The sequence below is a fragment of the Prosopis cineraria genome, unplaced genomic scaffold, assembly GCF_029017545.1.
Source record: "Prosopis cineraria cultivar Desert tree isolate PC_DT_omini unplaced genomic scaffold, ASM2901754v1 PC3, whole genome shotgun sequence".
NCBI classification, from domain to species: domain Eukaryota; kingdom Viridiplantae; phylum Streptophyta; class Magnoliopsida; order Fabales; family Fabaceae; genus Prosopis; species Prosopis cineraria.
Window position 1 is genome coordinate 39,480,258 of NW_026555334.1, and position 11,957 is coordinate 39,492,214.

Consider the following 11,957-nt stretch of genomic DNA (forward strand, 5'->3'; position numbering starts at 1 on the left):
GAACTTCTGCTAATGAGATCACTTACTTTTATAAACATTTTTTATTGGAAAGTGGATTGCAAATTTTCCTGTTCACTTTCTCTGGCATATAGTAACTAAATTAAGTATGACCTCTGTAGAATGATTGGGGACAGTAGAGTAGTATTACATACTCCCTTTGATCTTTATTGTAAGACACCTTCAACCGTTTCACGCATATTAAGAAAAACTAGTTTTTTTCTTGATTTCATAAAATAATGAGATGTACTTTTTTTTTTTATCTTGAATTTTAATAATGATACAGCTACATAAATACCTTCACGTTAATCAAAAAGGGTAAAATTGGATTAACCTGCATTTTGGACCCAAAAATTACTTTTAAAAGGTGTCTTACAAATAGGACTAGAGGGAGTATGTTGTCTTAGGACTGTGTTTTTCTTTGAGGACAATATAAACTACAAGTTTGAACGGTTCTTAGATTTTATTGGATAGATTTTGTTACTAGGCCATGCTTCTTTATTGGTCGGCTCATTTTGTCTTTATGAAGATCATAAACATAGTTTTGTCAGCTGAAGCTTTTATACCTGGAGTTTTTGTGTATGTCGTGAATATCAACTACCAAAGATACTTCAGACCCGTGCAACTAGATAATTTTCCTGCGCTTCCACTGCTGGACTTTTTGCATAAGTTTTGTCATATAATGTATTTTTGTGTCTAATCATCCTCTAAAAGTTGTGATTTTTTCCTCTAGAAGTTATGGTTTTGTTTGGTTCCCATTGCTTGACTTTCAGAGTTCAGAATCAACGAGTTTGTTGGCATTTCACGTTGCGTGGAAAAATCAGGGTCGGGAATTTTATGCATCTAAATGATAGAGGTTGGGTTGTGGAATTGAAGTTATGAAGTGATTATAATAATGCGTGGTTTTGGCTATGTCTGTGTTTAATTTTTATATGATTTCTTCCCCACATCTTTGGATGCATTAAATGCATGTGCATCAATTTGTTGGCCTTGTCTTCATGATATTTACAGTATTTGTCCACTGCTGGAGGATAACTTGTAATCCTGAAATGTCATCTACTCACTCCTTTTTGAAGTAGTCTCATTTTTAGTATAGTTACCTCCATGAGCCTGCAGACATTTTCCCCCTAATAAATCATGTGCTTAGTTTGTTTATAATTGATTGGTGATGCTTCGTACAAGAGCTTATACTTAAAATGGTTTACTTGGTCTCAGTGTCATTGCAATTGTGATGGTCTTCCAAGCCTAGAAACTTCAGGAAGGTGGCTTTTGCTTCTCAGTGAGGTCAATGGAGCTCCTAGTTCTAAAAGAGCCAAGAAGTCTAGTTATAAAAAGTTGGATCTCTGGTTCAGGCAGAGGTAATTAAATCTATTTTATTTCAACTGTGTGTGTGTGGTTTAGTGTCTTTTGATGCATGAGGAGGGTTTCTCATAGCATATTGACTCGTAAAGATATTTGGAACCTGATGAGCTCAATGTTTTTATTGCTGATTTTTTGTTGGTTGCAATGTTTGATACACTGACCCCCCAGAGGGGGATATGAAAGTGTCATAATGATCAGAAGAAGAATAGAATAGAAGAGATGCGAAAGAATGAGAATTTCATTCACTAACCGCATCAATGCCCCTCTGTTGTGTAATGTTTATTAGGAGTTAGTTTAGATTCCTTACCAGCTTGGCTGAGCTGCTAGCAGACTTACATGCTGTATTAACTTGCCCATCTCTGATACTTCTATCACATGATTTTTCTTTTTGAATAACTTCTGTTGTACAGATCACAGAAATCAAGCCTCTTGAGCTGAAACTGAAGTTTGGAGTTGCTCTACGTGGTAGGGTTCACATAACGGAGGGAATTTTTATTTTTATATCTGATATGTAAACTATTTTAATATGCCATATGTATGCAAATTGATATTTTATTTGCTGGTTTTCTACCTCTGCAGGTGCATGATATAAAATGTTTTGGAAAACCCTGTTGCTAGCTATAAAATTGGGCAAACAGTGACAGCAAGGATTGTTGCAAACGTAATGAATCTGACAAACCATAGGAAGGCCTTGCTGTGGGAACTGTCGGTCAGACCTAAAAGGCTTGCAGGTTTGTTTTTATGATTACTTTCTACTTGTTCAAATTTTTTACTTCAACAGCTCTCTCTTACCTGAAAGCCATTATGGTGATTTATAGTAATATTTTATGTTATATGGAACTAATTTTTAAGTGACTTAATTCATTATTTTCAACTTCCAGGTACCAGTGATATGGTAGACACTATTAGTGAAAATTTTGAATTCTCAAAACTGGGCAATGTGTCACTGGTTATGTATATAAAGTGGAAAGTGAATGGATCTGGTTAACAGTATCTCGAAGTGTGAGGGCCCAGCTTTATATACTTGACAGTTCTTGTGAACCCAATGAGCTTGAGGATTTCCAGAATCGATTTTATGTGGGACAACCTGTTTCTGGTTATATTCTGAGTATCAACAAGGAGAAGAAGTTGTTGCGGTTGATTTACGACCCTTTCCTACTCTACATCAAAGAACTGGTAATGACATGACAATCAAATAGATGATCGACAAGCAGATGTTCCGAATGAGGATATTACAGCTTACATTCATGAAGGAGATGTTTTGGGTGAAAGAATTTCTAAAATTATTCCAGGTGTTGGTGGATTGCTTGTCCAAGTTGGTCCTCATACATATGGAAGAGTACACTTTACTGAACTTGCAGAAACATGGGTGCCTGACCCATTGTCTGGATATCACATAGGACAGTTTGTCAAATCTGTGGTTCTTGAAGTCAGCCACTCTGTCAAGGGTACTGTTCATGTTGACTTGTCATTTCGGTCTTCAGATCAGATGCTTTCTCAGAATGCCAAAGAAATACTAAAACATTGAGTAAGTACTTGGACTTAGAGAAAGAATGAAGCTGTGAACTTTGATCTGTTAATAATTTATTTGATATTGCCTATAGTATACTTTGTACAATTATAGGTAGTTATATATGACTGTTATTAATTGGAAAGGCTTAGTATACTTATAATACTTCGATGCAAGTACCTAGTATGTGAGTATCACTTTGGTTCAATGAAGGGGAGGAGAGGGATTTTAATAATATCTTGTGGGTTTTTTGAATACTTTTTCTCAATTGTATTCATCTCAATGGAGGAGGAGAAATATATACAGCAAAATACAATCAGCCCATTAACTTAGGCCAAAAAATAAGGGATACAAAAGAAGAAAAAAAGGAAAACAAATAGATGACTAATGTATCCTATTTAATTCTAATATTTATAGAATACTATTATAATTATTGCCAATTCCTACGCTCCCACTTAAGTTGGATCATAAATGTTAATCATGTCCAACTTGCCAACAAAACTTGAATTTATCTTGAGGTAGTCCTTTGGTGAGAATATTTGCTGTTTGTTCCTTGGAAGGAACATAGGTAATACTAATTATGCCATCATCAATCTTTTCTCTTATGAAGTTCTAATCAATTTTAACATATTTAGTTCTATCATGTTGACCGGGGTTATGAGAGATGTTAATAGCAGCCATGTTGTCTGAGTGAAGCCTGATAGGTTGGCTCACACTCTTCTTCAACTCTTCAAGCACTCGCTTCAGCCATATACCTTGACATATTCCAAACGCAACTTCTCTAAATTCAGCCTCCACACTACTCCTTGCTACTACACTTTGTTTCTTACTTCTCTATGTGACTAGATTGCCCCAGACAAATGTATAGTATCTAGAAGTGGATTTTCTATCCTCCTGATCACCTGCCCAGTCTGCATCTGTAAAAATTTCCACATTTCGTTTTTAGACTTCTTGAATAAAAGCCCACGACTTGGAGATCCTTTCAAGTATTTGAGAATCTGGTACACTTCATTCAAGTGTTTTTGTTTTGGATCATGAGAGTGCTGGCTGACCACACTAACTGCAAAGGAACAATATCGGTTGGGTGTGAGATAAATATATTAACTTTTGAACCATGTGTTGATATCACCCTATGTCTACTACTGACTTGCAAGTCCTTTTCATCACTATTTTTTTCCACTCTAATAGGAGTGTCACTAGGTTTGTATCCTAACATGCCAATCTCCTTTAGGAGATCTAAAATGTACTTCTTTTGAGAGATGTAAATCCCTTTCTTTGACCAAGCAACCTCTATCCCAAGAAAATATCTCAGCTTCCTGAGATCTTTTATTTTGAATTCTTGAGGAAGAGCGGCCTTGATATGTTCAATCTCCTCTAGGTTGTCTCTTGTAAGTACTATGTCATAAACATAAACTGCTAAAAACAGTTACCTTACCATTTTGATGTTTAAAGAACATGTGATCACTTGGTCCCTGAGCGTATTCCTGTTTTTTTCAAGACGCGTGTGAACTTTCAAACCATGCCCGAAGAGATTGTTTCAGCCCATATAGTGATTTCTTCAACTTGCACACTTGATTCGGTTTCCTAGGGAACACCGGAGGCAATTTCATGTAAACCTCTTCCTCGAGTTCTCCATTGAGGAGGGCATTCTTCACATCCAACTGGTGTATGAGGCCAATCCAGATTGGCTGCTAGAGGCAATAGGATTCTCACTGTATTGAGCTTAGCTACCAGGGTAAAGGTCTTAGTGTAGCCTGTCCCATAGACTTGAGAACCCCTTGGGCCACAAGTCTAGCCTTGTATTTATCAAGACTCCCATCTACATTGTATTTTGGAGTAAACACCCATTTACAACTGACTAGTTTTCTTCCTTTAGGAAGATCACCAATGACCCAGGTGTCATTCCTTTCTAGGGCCTCCATTTCCTCTATCACTGCTTATTGCCACTCAAGTACAGACATAGCCTCATCTATATTGCTTTTTACCCAGACACTATCAAGGTGAATAATAAAAGCACAATACTTTGAGGAGAGGGCTTGATAGGAAACAAACCTTTCTGTAGGATGTCATGTGCAAGATCTAGGTTTCTTCCTTATCGCAATAGGAAGATCCAATTTGTCTGCCACATCTCCTTCTTGCCCAATCATCTTCCCACCGCTATCTATATTTGCTCCATTCTCCATTGGATCTACTGCTGGTTTAGATTCTTGGTGAGTACTAGGAGCCTTGGACATATTACCTGTCTTATGTTTCCGAGTATAGACCTTGATAGATGGCTCAATGACTCCCCCTGGATTAGATTTTTCTGTGGAGCTAGTTTCATTATGAGGAGTTATAGACTCATTCGCAATGTTCATAATATGCTCAGGTTCAAATGTAGATGGTTCAAGTTTAGGGATCACATTATTAAGGATGATAGTGGTCTGAAATTCATGCCAACTCTCCCCCTAAATTGAAGACGAGGTGTAGTACGGGACATGTTCATGGAAGGTACATCACATGTGACATGAAGACATTTGGTAGTGGGATCAAAGCATTTGTATCCCTTTTGAGAGGCAAAGTAGCCAAGAAATATGCAGCGAACGGCCTTAGGGTCAAGTTTAGTCCCATGATAAAGATGAACATATGTTGTGCAACCAAAGACTCTCAAGGGTAAAGTATTCTCAAGGTAAGGAAGAGTATAGGTAGAGTGAAGAACTTGTAAAGGAGTTTTGGAGTACAAGGTTTTGCTAGGCAAGTGATTGATAAGAAAAATAGCTGTAAGAATAGCATCATCCAATAGTACTTTGGGACGTTATTGCTGAACATGAGAGCATGTGCAGTTTCAAGAATGTGCCTATTTTTTCGTTTGCAATTCCATTTGTTGTGCACTGTGAAGGCAGTTGCTTTAACGGATGATGCCATGACTAGCGAGAAAATTTGATGGGGATTTGTTGAAGTACTCAGTACCATTGTCAATATGGAGAATTTTAATGTTCGTTTGAAATTGAGTTTGGATCATGTGATAAAAATCAATGAAAGTTTGGTAAACATCAGTTTTATCTTTCAGTAAGAACACCTAACTTACAAGTGTGTGATCGTCAATGAAGGTTATGAATCATTTGGAGTGTGTTTGGTTGGGAGTGCGAGAGGGGCTCTACAAGTCACTGTGTATGACATTAAAGGTTAGGATGCATGGTACTCAGGCGAGGAAAGGATGCTTTATGATGTTTGGCAAGTTCACAAGATTTGCAATGAAATTGTGAGCAGTCTTTATTTGAACAAATTGAAGGAAACATTTGAGACATAGAATGAAAATTAGGATGTCCTAAGCGTTTGTGCCATAACTCCAATTCACTAGTCTTAGGGAGGGACATTTTATTACAAGTTCTATGTCCTATGCTAGCATAGCATCTTTCTTCTCAAGCTAATTGACTTACTGATAGTAAACTACACTTCAAATTTGGAACATAAAGCACATTATTGAGTGTGAGTGGGTGACAACTTAATACTACTAGTACCAACGACCACAGAGTCAGTAGCATCCGCAATGGTTATAGTAATTCTTTTATTACAAGTAGTATAAGAGGTAAATAATGTAATGTCATTAGTCATGTAATTGGAAGCACCAGAATCAACAATCCAACAATGTCCAGAACTCATACCTTTAATAATGGCCAGTGCCTTTGAAAATTACCTCTCTTACCTCTCTTACAACTAGTGAGCAGCATTGCTAGTGACGTGGTTGTTGATTGCCCTATAGTGCTGTTAGCATCTCCACTAGTTTACTAATTTGATTGTCTTGTAGTGAATTTGTTGGACTTGGTTCCTCATTTTTGGATGCTTCAGCAAAATATCCTTGACCTTTGCCTCTCTTAGGCTTCTAGTTTGGTAGTTTACCATGAAGGTCCCAGCAAGTGTCTTTGGTGTGGCCTATTTTCTTGCAATGTTCACAGATTGGTATCCCTTTGTTATTTTTCTGATCTATGACACGAACAGTAAGTGTAGATGACTCAGTTGTATTTGTCTAAGGAAAAGAATCATCTTTCAGCATCACTTTACATCTTGAAGCTTCCCTTCTAACAATAGCGAATGCTTCACGGACTGAAGGTAAGGGTTTCAGACTTAGATTCGACCACTCACAATCATCAAGATTAGAATTTAGACCTGCAAGAATTCGAACAAGCATTCTATCTCCACTCACTTGTGAAATTGAATAGCATCATCAGCACATCTCCACTCTTCATCAGTATTCAAATCAAGTTCTTGCCAGAGAGATACCTTCTCGGGATAGTAGTCACTTAGACTTTATGACTGCTGTTTCAACTCCTAAAGCGTTGTTTTGATTTCAAACCCTTGTGATGCATTTTCCCTATCGGAGCAAGCTTCACAAATGGTGTCCCTTATTTCATGAGCTGTGGGAAGGAACATAAAGCTCTTCTTGATCATAGGAAGCATGGTGTTAACGAGCCAAGATGAAACCATGGAGGTTTATAATTTCTAGAGTTTCATGGTTGTCAGATTTTTTGAATCTGGTATTGAGAATTCACCAAGATGTACCCAAGTTTACCTCGACCTTCAATCGCTAGCTTCATTGACTAGGCCTATTCACATTAGTTTTCTCCATTGAGTTTCTCAAGTATAATCGTTTGGCTCAAGACTATCAAACCTTCAAGAGTGGACGCTGTGACTTGGCGCAAAGCAAACTTGGGCGATTCCTTTGATTCCAGACGTGGTGTCTCCATCATGCTGGAAGAAGGTCTTAGAGTTGCAGCAGCTGACGGAAGATGAGGCCACCGATTCGAAGTCACTCACTGATTCAGCATCGCAGCTTTTTCAAACCATAGCTCTGATGCCATGTGGGTTTTTTGAATACTTTTCTCAATCGTATTCATCTCAATGGAGGAGGAGAAATATATACAGCAAAGTACAATCAGGCCCATTAACTTAGAGGCTGAAAAATCAGGGATACAAAAGAAGAAAAAAGGAAACAAATAAATGACGAATCTGCCCTATTTAATTCTAATATTTACATAATATTATTATAATTATTGCCAAATTCCTACATATCTTGTTTGGTTCAAGGGAAGATAGTTAAAATGCTTCCTCTCCTCCAAAATCCCCCAACTTAGAGGGTAGGGGCTCCCCTCCCTTTCAAATTTCTTATCCAAATGAGAAGGGAGCCCCCTTCCTCAAATTTGTTCTTACATAGGGAGCCCCCCTCCTTAAATTTGTTCTTACAAGTCACTTTCATTTAAGGGCCTTTGGATAGACACATTTAGAAAGACTCATTTAGCCCTTTTTAAAAGAAAAAATTAATATTTACAAGTGGATTGTTCTTTTTGTTGGCATCAGAGTCTGACAGACCCAACTGAAAACGGGCAAAAATTATAATGTTGATTCAACTTGCATTACCCATGACATATGTGGTTATATCCTGTTGGGAGCTATACCAAGTGCAGCTTTCTGTTTACAATGTCTATCTATCAGTCTTCAAAATACTGCGCTGTAAGGGTTTAACATGTGGCTCTTCATTGCTTAAATTCTGATTAGTTCATCTTGTTAAAATATATAGATGATTTGTTGTGGTCTAAGGGTGAAAATATGTTGAAATTGTGTGATTTTAGATGCTTTAATATTCTCCGATCTTAATGAAAGTGAAAATCATTATGGTTGTTTCTTGTTTTTCCAGGTCTACTGGTAGCAAACATGTTGAGAAGATTGAGGATCTTCATCCTGATATGGTGGTACAGGTGCTGGATAATTCTTGTTCTTCTATCTCTTAAATAGCATTTTTTAGTGCACTTTCGTCTTTTCTTTAGTTTATAGTAGTTTCTTTAATGTTATGTCCATTGACAAGTATATATCGTGAAATCTTAAGTTGTTGATATCACATTGACCGTTAGACTAATTGAATTTTGATGAAACCTCTATAACACTCAGAATCTCAGTTTTATTTGTGTATAATAGCTAAGTTTTTTTCCAAACAGACTGAGGGGTGGAGATGCTCACCTTAGTTTATCTCAAAGAAACAAAAATAAATAAGAAAATAAGATAGTCCCTCTCTGGTTCAAGAGGCTAGAAAGTCTCCCGCCAAAATCTTGCTTGCCTCCTGGTACTGCTAGCCAACATCGTCCACAATGGCCTTGCTCTCCTTGCCAGTCTCACACCCAAGGAATCTGTAGTTACCACTATTTTTGTCCTCCTCTCCTGCCACCTCATCATCTGATATAGATTTGGGCTCCCTGCTTCCAGGCCCATTTTGTCCATCTCTCTTTCTCCTACTAAAACCAAACTGTCAGCTTCAGGTCCTTCACATGCACATCTTTATTTCTCTCGAGTTTCCCTTTGAAGAGAGATTGAGAGCTATTTGGCGATTGTGATCTTGTTTTCCTTTTGAGTGAGCTACACTAAGCTCCCTTAATTTCCCCCTTTATTAAGAAGCTTCACATCAGGGTTGTTTTTTTTTTTTTAAATGTATCATCCCCTTGTGTAATCCCTCATTTGTCCTTTTAATGATAGTATTTCTTCTTTTCTTTTTTAATTAAAAAATGTCAAATACTACAGTTTGGCAATGGTTTCATTTAAAAATAAAAATCCTTATTGAGAAATCTATTTTATTCTATGTCTTGTGTTTGCATTAAGCTCACTAGAACAGGAGGTTCTATCATACTATCTAAAAACTATTTAAAATTTATTTCCTGTCTGCAGATTTTTTAAGAATCAGTCATTCAATGTGATTTCCCAGCTCTGTTTGGTTCAAAGTTCAGTCAACTTCTGTCGCTAAAATCAGTATTATATTATATTATATTTTTAGCTAACTTTAGCTTATTTAGTTCAAATTTCAAGAACCTAATATTGAATGTTGTTTGAACAAGGAGAAGCACTTTAGTTCCTATTTACAAAAATAAAAGGGATATTCAAAATTTTGCAAACTACTGAGGGATTAAACTTATGAGTCACACAAAGAAATTGAGCATAGGTTGAGATTGGATACTGGTATTTCTGAAAATCAATCCGGCTTCATGCCTGGTAAAGCAACTACAAAAGCGATTTATCTACTAAGAAGATTAATGGAAAAGTATCGATGCAAAGGTAAAGATTTACACATTGTTTTCGTTGATTTGAAAAAAGCTTACGAATGTATATCGAGAGAAGTACTTTGAAAAGCCTTGAAAAAGAAGGGAGTCCGAGTTATCTATATTAGAGCTATACCAGATATGTGTGAGGTGGCAACAACTAGTATATGAATGTTTGGCAGTGAAACAAATTACTTTCCTATAAAAATTAGACTACATCATGGATCATATTTGAGTTTTTATTTGTTTGACTTGGTCTTAGATGTATTGACTGAGTATTTACTTTTTGTGGATGATGTAGTTATTATTGTGGAGACGAGAGAAGAGATTAATTGCAAACTTGAGTTATGGATGAAAACATTAGAGTTGAAAAGTTTCTACTTGAGTAGGAGTAAGATGGAATATTTGCGTTGTAGTTTTGATAAGAGGCCAGTCAATAGTAATTTGGAAGTGAAATTGAGATATCAAATTATACCTTAAGTGAAAAGTTTAAATATTTGAGAGTTATTATTCAACATTATGGGAAAATTGATGGGGATGGTGTACATGGGACATAAGTTGGCTAGTTTAATTGGAAAAAAGTTAAAAGAAGTTATTTGTGATCAAAAAGTACCTAATAAATTTAAAAGGAAGTTTATTGAACTGCCACAAGGTCAACTGTGTTATATGGTAGTAAATGCTAGGTTTTAAAGAGATAGCAGGAGCATAAAATTGGAGTAGTATAGAAGAGAATGTTGAGATAGATGTGTGAGCATGCACGTAAAGATAAATCTAATATGCGTATATACAAGAAAAATTGGGTGTAGCATCTATTGAGGGGAAATTAGTAGAAAATTATTTGAGATGGTTTGAACATGTACAAAGAAGACTGCGGCAGACACCATTAAGTAGAGTGGAATGGATAGTTTTGAGTCCTGACTGAGACCTCTTAGTTAACATTCCTAAAACCTTAGTAAATGATAGAGCACAAGACATCATATAATTCATGTAGCTGAGTTCACCTAGTAGGATATGTGTTTTGTTCCATTTTTGCTTGTTTCCCCTTAAATATTGGGCCATCGAATTTAATTATGTTTTTCTTTGGCCATTCTAGGGTTATGTAAAAAATGTCTCTCCAAAAGGATGCTTCATTTTGCTCTCACGAAAGATTGATGCCAGGATTCTTCTGTCAAACCTATCTGATATATATATTAAAGATCCTGAAAATGAATTTCCTGTGGGAAAGCTTGTAACGGGAAGGTAAGTAATCAGCCTGTCTTATCCTCCTATTTTCTGACACAAGATGAATGGAGAAATGTACTTAGTCAATCTTTTGCAGGGTGTTATCTGTGGATCCTCTTTCAAATCATGTTGAAGTTACATTGAAGAAATCAGATGGTACCAGTCGAACCAATTCTGATATTGTTGATTTCAGTAAATTTCACGTGGGAGATATTATATCTGGCAGGGTTAAGCGAGTGGAGCCATATGGTCTATTCATTGCAATTGACAACACAAACATGGTACACTAAATCCACTTCCTTCAGTCATTTGTGGTCAATGTAATATAGTCTTATTTGTAAAATGAAATGAATAGTTGTATATTTTTGGCACTGTTTAACTTTCCAATTTTCACAACTTGATATCATCTTCTAATTTTATGACCTGTTGATCGCTCGATTTGGATGGTCAGCTCACAACTCCATCCAAACAATGTCTGATTATATTTTGTATTAAATTATATTCTGACAGGTATGGATTAAAGTGGTTGGATCATGTGATCTCATTTTACTGTGTTCTTTCGATTACCTAGGTTGGATTATGCCATGTATCAGAGATTTCTGATGATCATATTGACAAAATAGACACGAAGTTTAAAGCTGGAGAGAAAGTAAATGCACGAATATTGAAGGTAATTTGAGAACAGCAGCTTCAAAATTTCTAGGCTCTTTTTGGTCACCTTACTTTTGTTGTCAACTATGAATGCTTTAGTGTAATCAGGGGCAGAAGCATGGTATTCAGAATTCTTAGAATCATGTAGTGAAAAATCT

General features: G+C 36.4%; 1 protein-coding gene across 1 annotated transcript in view; it reads left to right on the forward strand.

Annotated features, from left to right (window-relative positions):
- LOC129305599 (rRNA biogenesis protein RRP5) overlaps positions 1-11,957 on the forward strand; it is a 31,227-nt gene that overhangs the window by 15,453 nt on the left and 3,817 nt on the right. The window contains 13 exon segments of the mRNA XM_054945589.1: positions 1,213-1,245; positions 1,299-1,324; positions 1,327-1,355; positions 1,770-1,870; positions 1,939-2,090; positions 2,241-2,287; positions 2,290-2,540; positions 2,542-2,891; positions 5,382-5,388; positions 8,553-8,601; positions 11,021-11,166; positions 11,246-11,429; positions 11,720-11,818. Of these exon segments, the coding sequence (XP_054801564.1) occupies positions 1,213-1,245; positions 1,299-1,324; positions 1,327-1,355; positions 1,770-1,870; positions 1,939-2,090; positions 2,241-2,287; positions 2,290-2,540; positions 2,542-2,891; positions 5,382-5,388; positions 8,553-8,601; positions 11,021-11,166; positions 11,246-11,429; positions 11,720-11,818 (1,474 nt within the window).